This window comes from Chiroxiphia lanceolata, chromosome 7, assembly GCF_009829145.1.
Source record: "Chiroxiphia lanceolata isolate bChiLan1 chromosome 7, bChiLan1.pri, whole genome shotgun sequence".
Taxonomy (NCBI): domain Eukaryota; kingdom Metazoa; phylum Chordata; class Aves; order Passeriformes; family Pipridae; genus Chiroxiphia; species Chiroxiphia lanceolata.
In genome coordinates, this window is record NC_045643.1 from 32,942,083 (window position 1) to 32,955,109 (window position 13,027).

The window sequence follows — 13,027 nt, forward strand, 5'->3', positions numbered from 1 at the left end:
GTTGGCAGTATATTGGCTGAAGTATCTATCAGAACCAAAGCTGTCCTGTACACAGCGGAGTTGGGTGCTTGTCCTGCTGGGTTTCTCTTTATTTCCTGAGCAACACTTGTTTTCCAAGAATGAATTTTGTTAATTGTTACTTGCTCTATTACTGTCTTGGAGTGTGGGTGCCGGAAGCAGTCAAGTGTATTCAATCACTTGGCCTCCTCTTTCTTATTAGTAAAATTTCAATGACTTACAGCAACTGATCTTATGGGTATTATTGATATCTAGTGGATTACTGCTTGTAAAGAACTGCAAGAGACAATGTGGCTGCAGAATTGAAAACTAATATTAATTTCCTAGCTTCTGCAGGATTGGCAGTGTGAGGCTGATTTTTTAAATTATATATCTGAGATTAAAACAGTAAGTCTATTATAATAAGTAACTCAGTTGTAATGAAAGCAGTTGCTATTAATTTACTCAGTTGACTGTCATTGAACTTTTGATGGCATTGCTTGCAGCAGCAATAGTTAAATGCATTTCCAAAACGTGTATCTGAAGATGTGAAAAAGGCTGGGTTGAATCACAGTTTTGACTCATTGCATTTCCAGTACCAAGTGTTGATTTATTCATGGGCTGTGAAGCTAGAGAAGGAAAAGATACAAGATGACTATATTATTTATCTTGTTATTTATTATAGAAGTTAGAGATATGGTTTCATAATCATCTGAGGTTGATCTAAGTCTTCTACTAGAAGGTCTTGTTTTAGCATCAGCAGAGTTATGTTTGGTCATTAATATTCTGTCAACCAGCAGGTGCTTCATGTTTTTAATGCAGATATATCTTAAAAATGAAGATATATTTCAACTGAATGAGAGAATCTAACATTCTTCAATGACATTTATTATTTGTATTTCTGTTGAATCAGTTTTTTACACGACAGTCTTCTCTAATCATCAGTTTTGAAAACTCAGTCGATGCTGTTAGCTTTTTCATAATTGATCTTTCATGGCCAAATGTGAGCGGACTTACAGAGGCCAAATGGTTGTTTTTTCCAGGGTCTCGGGATTTGAATTTTTTCTTTAAGCAGCAATATTAAATTTGGGCAGCTTTTCATTTCATGAAGGAACAACAGTGCAATTAGTCTGTGCATATTTGGCAACTCCAGACAAAGGTCTTGTCCTTTTTTTTTGTAAAGTGTTTTCTTATGACAGAATGTAAAACTAATATTGGGTGAGCATGTTATTAACCTTGAGTTTAAATTTGGCATTCTTAATACCATGATTAATTTAATGATTAATGCCCAGCAGCAGAGGTTGAAAGCTTAAATGTTTGCGAATGCAAGCGTGAAATGAAATTCTAATAACACCACAATGATATGGATTTATGAGGTGTGTTGGCTGCTAGGGATAACTTGGAAATGCTGTTGCTAGAGTAATTTGTCAAAGTGGACAGTGATGAAGAGTTGACAGTTTATAGTATGGTTGCAGAGCTGAATGATAAATGTGTCTACAGAGCTCTCAAGTCAAAACTGCTGATTTAAAATATTAAAATGCATTAGGATACTGGAAAGGATATTACTCTTAAGATTTTTCTTTTTTTACTTCAGGGTTACAGTATAGGAGTAAGATGGTTGTGTGCGTGCATGCTGTGTTTGAAAAGGCAATGTATGCATCAAATTCTGCACAACCTCAGTTTGAAAAGACAAAATGTGCATCAAATCGTGCATATGTCTACTTTTGCTCTACAATATAGTGTGACAAGCGTCTGTGCTCTGTCATACTCTTTTGGATCTACGTTTTCCTTCTGAAGCAGTTCAGTTAGGGTATTACATTATGCTCATCTAGTACTCTTTGTTATGCAATTTTAAACTTGTAAACAACAGAGCCCAAAATATGGCATTTTAGTGTGTAACATGGGTCAGAACCACAGAGGCACAAAGTAACTTTCCCACAGTTTATGTTAAGCTTTAGAGACAAATGGTTGGAATAAAACCCAGCCTTCTGCCATGTGTGTTTGCAAAATAGAAATAGTATTGTCAAAGTTCAGGTTGTCCCAAGTCTTCTCTTCTGAAGAGTCTGCACAAGTGCAGGTATTAGCAGTTCTGCCTCTTCTGCCTTGTTTTGGATGACACTCCTGCAGAAACAGGAACAGCCCTTCTCCAGTGTTCTTGTGTCCTGCCTGCTGTACCAAAATGTGGCAAGTGTGGCAAAACAAGGAAAGCACATTCAGGCTTATGTTTTTGATTTAAAGCTGTCCCCCATACAAACTTGCAGATGAAGCTGGAAGAAATTTTGCGCTTTTGTCTTACTGCAGGCACTGGATCATTCCTGATGCATGACAGGCACCTGTGTGGTCATAGAATCACAGAATGGCTTGGGTTGGAAGGGACCTTAAAACTTACCAACCCACTGCCATGGGCAAGGACACCTTCCATTAGTCCACGTCGCTCCAAGCCCCATCCAGCGTGGCCTTGGACATTTCCAGGGATAGGGCATCCACAACCTGTCTGGGCAACCTGTACCAGGGCCTCACCACCCTCTGGTCTTCAAAACACTAATTGTGCTGAAGCCTTTGAAGACTGGAGGCGCAAATGGTCTGAATGGCAAAAACAGATTTGAACAGAGTCTTGAACAGAGCAAAACAGGGATTAGAAACAGCACAAATTAAAAAGGAAGTTAAATTAATGCTAAACTATCTGGATGGTTGAACTTGCTTCCTTTTAACCATGATGCAAACTTGCCCATAGAGAAGTTACTTTCTTTTAATTTAGTTATGAAACAGGCAGGTTTTTTACACTGTAATGATATTGGCACAGTTATAATTTTCACGGATGGCATTGCCTCTGGGGAAAAACGTGAAAAAATTAATTTCTAGGCAGTACCAAAATATATTTCACTGCAAAATGTCAGTTTGCAGCTGAAGAAGGAAGTTTTTAAAAATATCTTCTAGAAAATGAATTTTTCACACTGTTTTCCAGCTTTAAAAAAAAAAATGAAGGGGGCTTATAGTTCTTTTTTTTTTTTCTTTATCTGCATATTTGCTTTCTCTCAGAGGACTGCTTTGCACACAGGAGTGGGGCTTGTGCTGTGCCTGGTGGTCAGCAGGGAGCTGTGATACAAGTTACTACCTCCCAGGGATCATGACACTGGTGTTTACTTGCTGGAGCCAGGCAGGTCTCTCTAAAATCCCAGACTTTGGATCTCCAACTCCCCTTTCAGGTCCAAGTGTAATTTTTGGTATCCATCTTGGAATCCAGTGCTTCAAAAGACTTAAAGCTGTTTTGAATTCCAGTCTTTGAGACTCCTGTAGCTTTTGCACATTTGCTGCAGAGAATTCTTGTTTTCAATCCTTCAGACTTGGTGGAAACAGAACATATAGTTTGGTTGTGGGAGTATTTTTCTTTATCCCTCTGCTTTGAGGGATAAAGCAGAAAAATACAAACCAAAGGTGATTTTGAACATCAGTTTGTTTCCAGAATGAAAGTTGTAGTCTGAGGCACATTTTAGTGAAAACTCCTGGGAATCATAATTATAGAGGTTCCTTAAATCTTTGTGGGTTTTCTATTTTACTGCAGTTTGCTCACATTATGTGGAAGTCCCCTGTCCACAACTTTGGCTCCATGTGTAAGCTAATCTGTGACATGGAGTTAATGGTTTGCATTTCTTCAGAGGAATGGAACATCAAACCAGCTTCTTTGAATTCTATGTAAATACTCAGAAATTTGACAAAAACTATGTTGTCTTCTGAAATATGAAGCAGAAAAAGTTCAGACTTATTTAGTCATCTTACAAATGTCCCTAAGAAATTGAAATGCTGATGATAGTCAGCACTTTGTCCCCGAATTGTCTATTAGTGTATTGGCCTGAATTTGAGTGATTTGTTCTCAGTTACCTTTTCTGCTTCTGTCACCTTAAACTAGGACTAGTCTTTTTATGTCTTGTTGGAAAAGGCATAAATGCCAGTGTAAAAGACTTATCAAATTTAGTGGACATTACTGAAGTTAGATGAGAGACCATTTGTTGATTGATGAAATCAATCAATGCAACTTGATTTAGTATAAAATGTTGTGTTGCAATGTCACTGGGGCTGTGGGTACCCAACACCCAATGTTTGAAATTGCCTTTGGAAACAACCAAATCTTAAGTTACCTGTACACTCCTCCGTTTCACTAAACAGGCAGTCAGTCATCTTGCACGTTGCAGATTCTGTAACACCTTAGAAATGACACTTGTCACTGAGGAAATGCTAAACAAAATACAGGAGTTGAGAAAGTCACCTTCCCAATGGAAGCAGTTCTTTCACATTAAATTCTCGAAGGGATTTGTAAGTGAATGTTACATGTTCTCTTCTCTGCCTGCCTTCATGCTGCCTAATAAATTTAAACATGAACCTTCTTTCACCAGATATTGCACTGTTTGTGGGGGGTGGGTGGGTATTTTTCACTCTGGGACTGATGTAAGATACTTAAGATCAACACTGTACCATGGATAGGAGTACACTGAGCAGTAGTGTGTTCACCTGATCTGCAAAGAAAGTTACTTTTTCTTCCCCATAGCTGGGCTGCACCTGCCCTTTAGAAGAATCCAAAATGGATATTATCCCAGGTGTTCAGAGAGTGTACCCTTCAGCCTCTGCTTTATTCAACTCCCACTGTGACTCTTTAAAAGCATAAAGGACTTTCTGAAATTTTGGATTTGGAGAGCTGCGGGCAGAGTATACTTTGATTTAATGTGGAAGATGCTTAGACTACTCCAGTGCTACAGATGTTTGCCAGGTTCTTATAACTGTGCTTGAAGTACTTACTCTGTAATAGAGTCAAGTGCTGCAATCTCTACCTCAGTTTCAGTGAGTTTCTGAAGAAGAGTTACTGGAATACCTGCAAAGCTTCTATAAAACATACTCGTCAAATTTCTTGGGTTTTCTTGTTTGGGTTTTTTTGTCATAAATTTAGCCATTTACACCTCAAAGCAATTCAGAACACCAGCTTTTCACTAATACCTGCAATCATGTAGCACTTAAATTTTGAACTTCTAAAGTGCCATGCAGCTTAACCTTAAGGAGCTGGCTGTATATACTCCAGGCAGGGCTGTGACTAATGTGATTCAAAACCAAGTAGGGAACACTTGACTTTTCAGGTGCACATAACTTCCTGAGCATGATCAAAGACTACCTAATGCATTTGATTGGCATAGAATTCAGTACCAGCTACAGGAGGCACAGCTGGTCTGATTCGAAAATACGACAGCACAAAGATAAATATAGTGTGTTCTGAATAATAGCTTGGCATTTATATCACTCATCCAAAAAATTATCTGTCTTCAGATCTGCAATTGCTGCTTCCCAACAGTCGTCTTTGACTGCTAATCTGTCTGGTGTCACATCCTTCCTATTAAATCATTTAAATGACAGTACAGCAGTTGGTGGCTATGGAGACCAACCATAGAGAAAGAACTGATGGTAACCCAGTAAGAAGAAGGTTGTCCTGGAAAGGTGGAAGAGGAGTCCTGGTTTCTTCTTTAGAGAGAACTTCAGTGTTTGGTCTTAAATGATCAAACTAACAATTCGAAGAGCAGGATCCAGATGAACACCACTGCCCTCCTTCACCTTGCTCATATTTGTTGCATGAAGATATTCTGTACCTAAACAAATACGAAGATGAAGTATTTCTATATTTGTGATGGAGTTTTCATCTGGACCTGCTTTAGTGATATCATAATCCTTTCTGTCATCATTGCCAGTGACAGGGAAAAGGTATGTATGAATGGAATGATACCAAATCTGTAACTGCATCCTGCAGCATTAGTACATGCTACATCATCTTTCTGTTTATAATCACATCTATACACACATTCACACACACTTTTTTCCTGCCACTGTACATGGGTTTTAATCAGTTATTTCTGGTCCAGGTCAAGTCACGCTTGAATGCTGTTGCATTTTCTGCAAAACTTTTCTTTTGAGTTTTCAGCCAAAGCAGGTGTTGTGAGTCCGTCCCCCTGTCCCTGCCCTGTTCTGTATTAGGAGCTTCCACAAGATGTGTTGCAAATCGAAGTCCCTATTTCTTCATGTAATATTCTATGCTCTATGTCTCTCTTGTCCCTGGTAGTTTCAGTGAAAGCCAATAGGCTTTCTTTAGGTAATTTGGAAGCAAGGGGAGAAAAGCAAGTTCCAGGCACCAGGAACTTGAAATTGCATCGCTGCCAATGCCTATTTGTCACTTATCACTTCCAGTTGATTCTTTAATTATCTGCAAAATCAGCTCTTTTTCTGAACAACAGAATTTGTATTAACATTTTGGTTGGTTTTACTATCATATGGGTTTGCATCCTGATGTTTGCATCAAGTTGGCACATGATCATAGAAAGGCTTGGGTTGGAAGTGACCTTAAAGCTCATCTACTTCCAACCTCCCTTTCATGGGCAGGGATGTCACCCACTAGATCAGATTGCTCAGGGCTCTATCCAACCTGGTATTGAATATTTCCAGGGCTGAGGCATCCACAGCTTCTCGAGGATGTGTTTGGCCTTCTGGACTGCAAGCACACACTCTTGGCTCATGTCCAGCTTTTCATCCACAGGAACCCCGAAGTCCTTTTCCACAGGGCTGCTCTCAGTGACTTCTTCTCCCAGACTCAGCTCCTGGCTGAGATTGCCCTGACCTACTACAGAAGGCCACCAGATTGGTCAGGCATGGTTTTCCTTTGGAGAAGCCATTCTGGCTGTCTTGGATCACCTCCTTTTCTTGCATGTGCCTTAACATTACTTCCATGGGGGCTTGTGTATCCCTCATCTTTTTTGACCAAGAATGCCTGAAATTTACTAGTAAGGTAATCCTGGTTTGGCTGGTTTGTCAGTCAGTATTTTACCTCTCCATGTCCACTTTCCCTTGTGTCAGTACATTGAATTAATGTTGTTTCTTCTTTCCCCTTCTCATAGTATGTCAGACCGGTTTGCTTCATCTTTGCTTTCTTGGTGCACTTGCGAATTATTATCCCCCATCCAACAGCTCTTTGTGAGCCACTGGCTCATAAAAATGAACAGAATTTTCCTGTTTCTCTAAGAAAATGCCAAGGTTGCTTCCCAGTGCATTTATCAATCCTGAAAATAACAAAACAACTGACATATGTTGAAGAGTAGCAAAAAAAATCTTCTGATGAGTTAAATTGGTCCTTCCAATGAGAGAGGAATTTTCTGAATGTCAATAGGGAAAAATGAGAGGCAGACCAACTGCAGACACTGATAGTACTTTGAATCTACTCCTCAAGTGTTTATTTATGATGAGAAGTACCGTAATGTAATTTAGACTAGAGGGACTATTTCTGAAAGCACTGAAGAACTGTATTTGTTTTTCAGTCAGTGAGGCATGCAGCTAACTGTCCTTGGCAGCTCTGAAAAATCTGCAATTCCTTTAGGATGCCTGGTGGTGCAATGTGAAATACATGAAGCCAGAAAAGGGGCACGTACAGTAGTCCTTGAAATGTCATATCTTAATTTAGATCGGTGTTAACGCTAAGAATAATGCAAAATTTGTATTATTAAAACAAAGAAAGAGGGAGAGTTTGCGACTGTGCATGATTTATGACATGGAGCTTGCAACTCCTTTCTGCCAATGATTCTACAAGTTTATGGTTGTAGAAGTTAGGACTGTTGATTGCTACAATTTCTAGTATGGTTCCAGAGTTGGAGACCACGGAAGAATCAGATGTTTTCAGAGGAGGTTGATAAGTCACTACTTTCAAACGTTGTATTAAACACACTGAGTAGATTAAATAAGAGCATTCAAATTTAGCTTTTTATCATTTCTTTGAGGAACCTAAGTTTGATACATTTCTTCTCTTTAATGAGGTTATGATGGCTATTAATTAATTTTCATGTGATTGGTCTTCTAGGCAATCATATGGTATGATCTTAAGCCTTTAATCTGTAATGCTTCAGGCTTACTTCAGCATGATTAAGCTAAAATTGTGTTTTGACAGGTCTGCGTTTGAGAGAACCATAAAAGCAAGTCTGACTTCTAATTCTCTGGGAGCTGTGAACTTAATGAGTAGTGATGGGGTATCTTAGCTGGGCAATAGCTTTTTATATTTCTCCCTTTTCACAGTACAGTCATGTTTCAACTTTCATGGGTTTGCCTCCAACCGTGAGATTCCTGCTTCCCAAAGCAAATGGTTTCATTTCCTAAGGCACATGAATAATAAGGATTCGACGGGACAAGCAAGATCCCTGAGGAGAGCACAGGAGCTTTCAGTGACTTGCATCCATTTGTTGTTTCTTCTCTAACTCGCTGTTGTACTTTTCTAGTGGCCAATAGTAGAAGTATTGCATTTGCATTGGTCATGTTTCTCTAAGCATTACAGCTGTTCATACTTGCGAATATTGTTACTTATGTTATAATTACATTGTTCATACCCCTCAAACGTGGTGGCTTTGATTCTATGATTCTTCTTTTTTTTTTGTCTAGATTGTTACAAGGTAGAACTTTGATCCCTGGGTTTATCAATCTTTGTCTTTTTAAAAAGATGGGAAATGTTCCAAAATGCGTATTGTTGAAAGGTCTAGAAGCATCAAAAACTTCTTGAAAACATTTAAGAACTGCTCAGAGAAACTGTATTTTGAGCATTTAACAATTGACCTCTGTATTGAAAGGATTTGATCTTCTGTTTTCATTATCATGAATGAATATCTAAATGCAACTTTTGGTTGCAAATCTGCAAGGTTAAAACAGTATTGAATTGCAAAAAGTCTTTTTCTTGCAAAAAGCAGTTCTACCTTGAAGTGGTTACTGTATTATCAGCTGATGCCCTGTTTAAACCAAAGAAAAGTGTAAAGTAAAGGCAGTGAGAGGCTTTGCTAGATCAGCTGAAAGTAGAATAGGATGATTTATTTTGTATGATTATTTTACAGGTTGAAAATTGGTGTCCTCGTTTACCTTGGAGAGCTAAAAATCCTAATGAAGAGACTGATCAAAAAACAATGGTAAGAACAACCATGTTCTTAATAAGAACAAACATGAGAAATAGTTCAGTAATTGTGATTCATGCAAAATATCCTGGAATCCTGTGCCACATAAATGCTAATAAGACTAGAATTTATAATTTTTATTCCTCTTGGACTGTATATATGAAGCTCATGTATCTTCTCCAGTCATTGTATTGTGGTAGATTTCCATTAAAAACATTTTTGTGTTTAAATTTATGAAATAGTGTGCACAAATAGTGAGAAAAATTACAAATCCATAGACTGCTCATCAGTATTAACTATATTTGAAACTGTCCATTTTTATTGTCCCATAAATCTGGACCCTTTTTATAAAAGTGCCTTACTGGAAAAGGCTTATATCCATTTCAGATTTGTAGTAACATTTTGATTACTCCTAATTTTTTTCCCTGTAAAAACTCCACAGCACATAGAGTTGTTTCTAAATTGTTACAGCCTAATTATGTAGCACTTAGGTATTTTAAGATAATTTAAGATAATTGCTGGGCTGTGTATGAACGTTGCTTACATAACATAGATATAGGCTATCTCATTTTGCAAAATCAGTTGTTCTTAGATCAGCTTTTAAATGAGTATTTCCTTTAAAAATTATACCCTAGTAATGTTTCTTCCTTTATGGGATACTTGGAGACATTCTTGTATTTGGAAGATTCATGGTACACATGACTCTTCAGCATATTGTTCTGTATTGTGTTTTAGACGTACTTTAATCTCCTTTTGAAGCACATGAGCAAAAATAAACAGAAAGAAACACATTGTGAAACATTGTAAACATATTCTGAGCTGCCAAATGCCACTAATAAAAATAGCAGTAATTTATGTAGCTTAGAAATGTCTGTTTAAATATATCTTTAATGTTTGGACTAAAATCTCAACTTGTGCTAGGAGTGCATCCTTTTTTTCTATTTCTTTTTATAAAAGAAAAGATATAAAGCACAAAGTTCACATCTGAGCATTTTTGCCACTTCTGGAAAGTACACTGAAGGATAACTAATGTCTGGGGTTTTTCATTAATGCTTTAATTGAAGGCTGAAATTCGCATCAACTTTGATAATCTCTACAAAATGATGTCAAGACATGAGGAGTTCAGGTGGATGATGTTGCGCATCAGACGAATGGCTGATACCTGGATTGAAGCAATCAAATCACTTGCAGAAAAACAGAATTTGGAGAAAAGAAAACGAAAAAAGGTAAATGAGGATGTTTTTATTCCTGTCACTTGCGGTTATATAGGCTCTTTCAAGCTTCTTATTTCAGAGAGAAAATGCCAAACACGTCTTAAAGGCTCCTGTTTGTGCTTGTGCCTCTTTTCAAAAAATATTTTGCTGCTTGATATTATGGTACAATGGGAGTTTGCTTTACAGAAGTTTTACGTGCTTTCCATAAGTCAGTCTGGGAGTGAATTTTCTGACCTCTTTAGTTTTGGATAAAACAGAGACTACGTAGAAGTTTCTAAAGGGAGAAGCTGCAAATTTACTGCTGGAGTTTTTACGTAGTCATAGGAGCTGTACATCTTTGTTGTCCAAAATTCAGACTTTAAATGGTGTACGTCAGGTTGAGATTTGAGTAGGCTGAAAGTGGTCCACAACTTTGGATTGGATCAGTTTAGACCTCCTGTAGTGAGTTCCATTTTAAAACCATGAGATTCTTGAAAAAGGTCTATTTAATTTGATGTAATTATTTTTTTTAATTATCTCAACTAATTAAGATAAAGCCAAAAGTTGTAAACACAACAACAGGTTTCCCTTCCTGCCTTGTTCTTACTGGAGCCAGTTCTTTATGGCAGCAGGCCAGGCACAGGAGTGTTTCTACCCTCTCTTAAGCCTGGCTGGCTGCATCTCAGCTCCTTGCTTGAGATTCTTAGTCTTTGCCTTCATTATAAAATTAAATTATTGGGGTGGAAGTATTGGGTCATTTTCGTTGATTTTTTGGGGGGTTTTTTTGGCCATAGTTGGAATTTAATAGAAAGAAAAAATGCCCTAAGGTATAACAGTTGCATGTTTAATGTCGCTGACTCTAACATGTGACTTTCATTTTCAGATCCTTGTTCATTTGGGGCTTTTGACAAAAGAATCTGGATTCAAGATTGCAGAAAATGCGTTTAGTGGTGGCCCACTTGGTGAATTAGTCCAGTGGAGTGATTTAATTACATCTCTCTACTTACTGGGCCATGACATCAGGATTTCAGCTTCACTGGCAGAGCTCAAGGAGTAAGGAGATTACTTTCACTTTTGAAACTGGCATTAAAAGAAAAGAATTGTAAACTCTTGAAGCTTCTATTAGCAGTATATAATTTCTTGAAGCGTAAAATGAAAGTGATAATTCACTAAACAGACGATAAGATTATTTTCAGGAGCTAAGTATATGTGCCATGGAAAGGATAATGTGTTTTCATTGTAGCTCCAGGCTCCTGGGACTTCATAAATGAATGTTGTAAAATTCAAACTAAGCAGCTTAGACTTTAACGTTCCAGGTGCTTTAACCAGCTGCGCTAGGAAATGTTACAGACTGGCCTAATTCTGTGTCCTCTTCTTCAGTTTCTGCTATTCTTCACTCAGTATCTCACTTTAAAATAAAGGTTTAAATCCTTTAAACACATTACTTTTGATGTAGTTAATTGCTTATGTCAGATCAAATTTCTACCTCACTCTTGGTTGTCCTGCTTTTCCTACTAGTTCAGCATTAGACATAAAACATCTGTTTTAAGCATGAGCAGATACACTTTTTCTGTAGCTTTCATTTTTTATTAACAAACATGAGAGCACTGTTTCATAGAGAACTCTTGTACTATAAAGCTGTCAATGGAAGTCAGAAATTGTTTTAAATAACTTTTAGAATTTAAATATAACTTCAGTAATTTAAAGCACACTGTTTTTAAACATTCCAACCATATTACTCTCTTGTTTAAACTAGGTGAGGTTTTTCATGAAAATTATCACTTTAATGAGATATAAACATTCTTTAATAAGTTCTGAGCATCTCTTGCATTTGAGTGTTCTTATATGGTTTGAGATTTGGAAACAATAAAAGAGTAACCCTTTTTTGGAAACTGGAATTATTGGAATAAGTAGTATTACAGCATCAACTCAAGGTATTTGAAAGTAATGTTTTTCCATATTCCTTCTTTTTTTGTTTAGGATTATGAAGAAGGTTGTAGGTAACAGATCTGGCTGCCCTACACAGGGAGATAAAATTGTAGAACTCATTTACATTGATATCGTGGGACTCACTCAGTTTAAGAAAACCCTTGGTCCATCATGGGTTCATTACCAGTAAGTATAACACTTATTTGACCTCTAAACTGCTTTTTTAAAGAGCTTTTGTTGAATAACACATGTAAAAATACTGAAGTGAGTCCACTCATCTGAACTTGAATTTCTTTAAAAGTGAAAATGTGGTTCTCTGTTGTCTTTAGCTCTGAGGAATAAAGGAGCTATTTATTACCTGTTTCTTGCATACCATCATTATCCCCTCCAGCAAGCTTGAGATTCTTGGATTCAAGCATTTTTAATCTTAATGAATTGTATTATCTTCTTCAGCCATCATCATTGTCCCTCTTTCCCTCACTTCTTTACCGAGCCCCCACCACTGCTATGTTCTGTAAATTAGTAGATGAGCTGAGAGGCATGTTTTGCTTGTTGATGTTTGTAACCATTGTGGATCAATGATCCTGGAGATTTATCTATTCTGATTGTATTGCCCAATGCAATTTTCTCTGTTCCATTCCTTAAGATACTGAGAGTTGTCTTTAGGGGCAGGCCGGAAGAATAAACAGCAGTTATTGTTGCTTCTTTAGTCTATAAACATCCTTCTATTAAAAACAGAAGATGAGGGTCACAAGAAATAACTTTGTACAGTCTTCTTAGTGTCTGCAGTTTTAGAACCTCATTTTTTTTTTCAATAACTTTAGATCAGCAAGCCTCCCGTGTATTGTACAAATACCTATCAGCACAAAAGAAAACCAAATCTAAATTACTGAATCTGATTCTTCTATGCCTAGTTGAATTAGCTGTGTTTTATGATCCATAAATCCAGTAAATCCTATT

At 37.3% G+C, this 13,027-nt stretch overlaps 1 protein-coding gene across 1 annotated transcript in view; it reads left to right on the forward strand.

The window, feature by feature from the left end:
- The window catches only part of MGAT5 (alpha-1,6-mannosylglycoprotein 6-beta-N-acetylglucosaminyltransferase), a 121,004-nt gene that overhangs the window by 64,650 nt on the left and 43,327 nt on the right, over positions 1–13,027 (forward strand). Inside the window, exons 6-9 of the mRNA XM_032692864.1 lie at positions 8,889–8,960; positions 10,010–10,171; positions 11,022–11,191; positions 12,119–12,253. Coding sequence (XP_032548755.1) covers positions 8,889–8,960; positions 10,010–10,171; positions 11,022–11,191; positions 12,119–12,253 — 539 coding nt within the window. The remainder of the gene's footprint in view (positions 1–8,888; positions 8,961–10,009; positions 10,172–11,021; positions 11,192–12,118; positions 12,254–13,027) is intronic.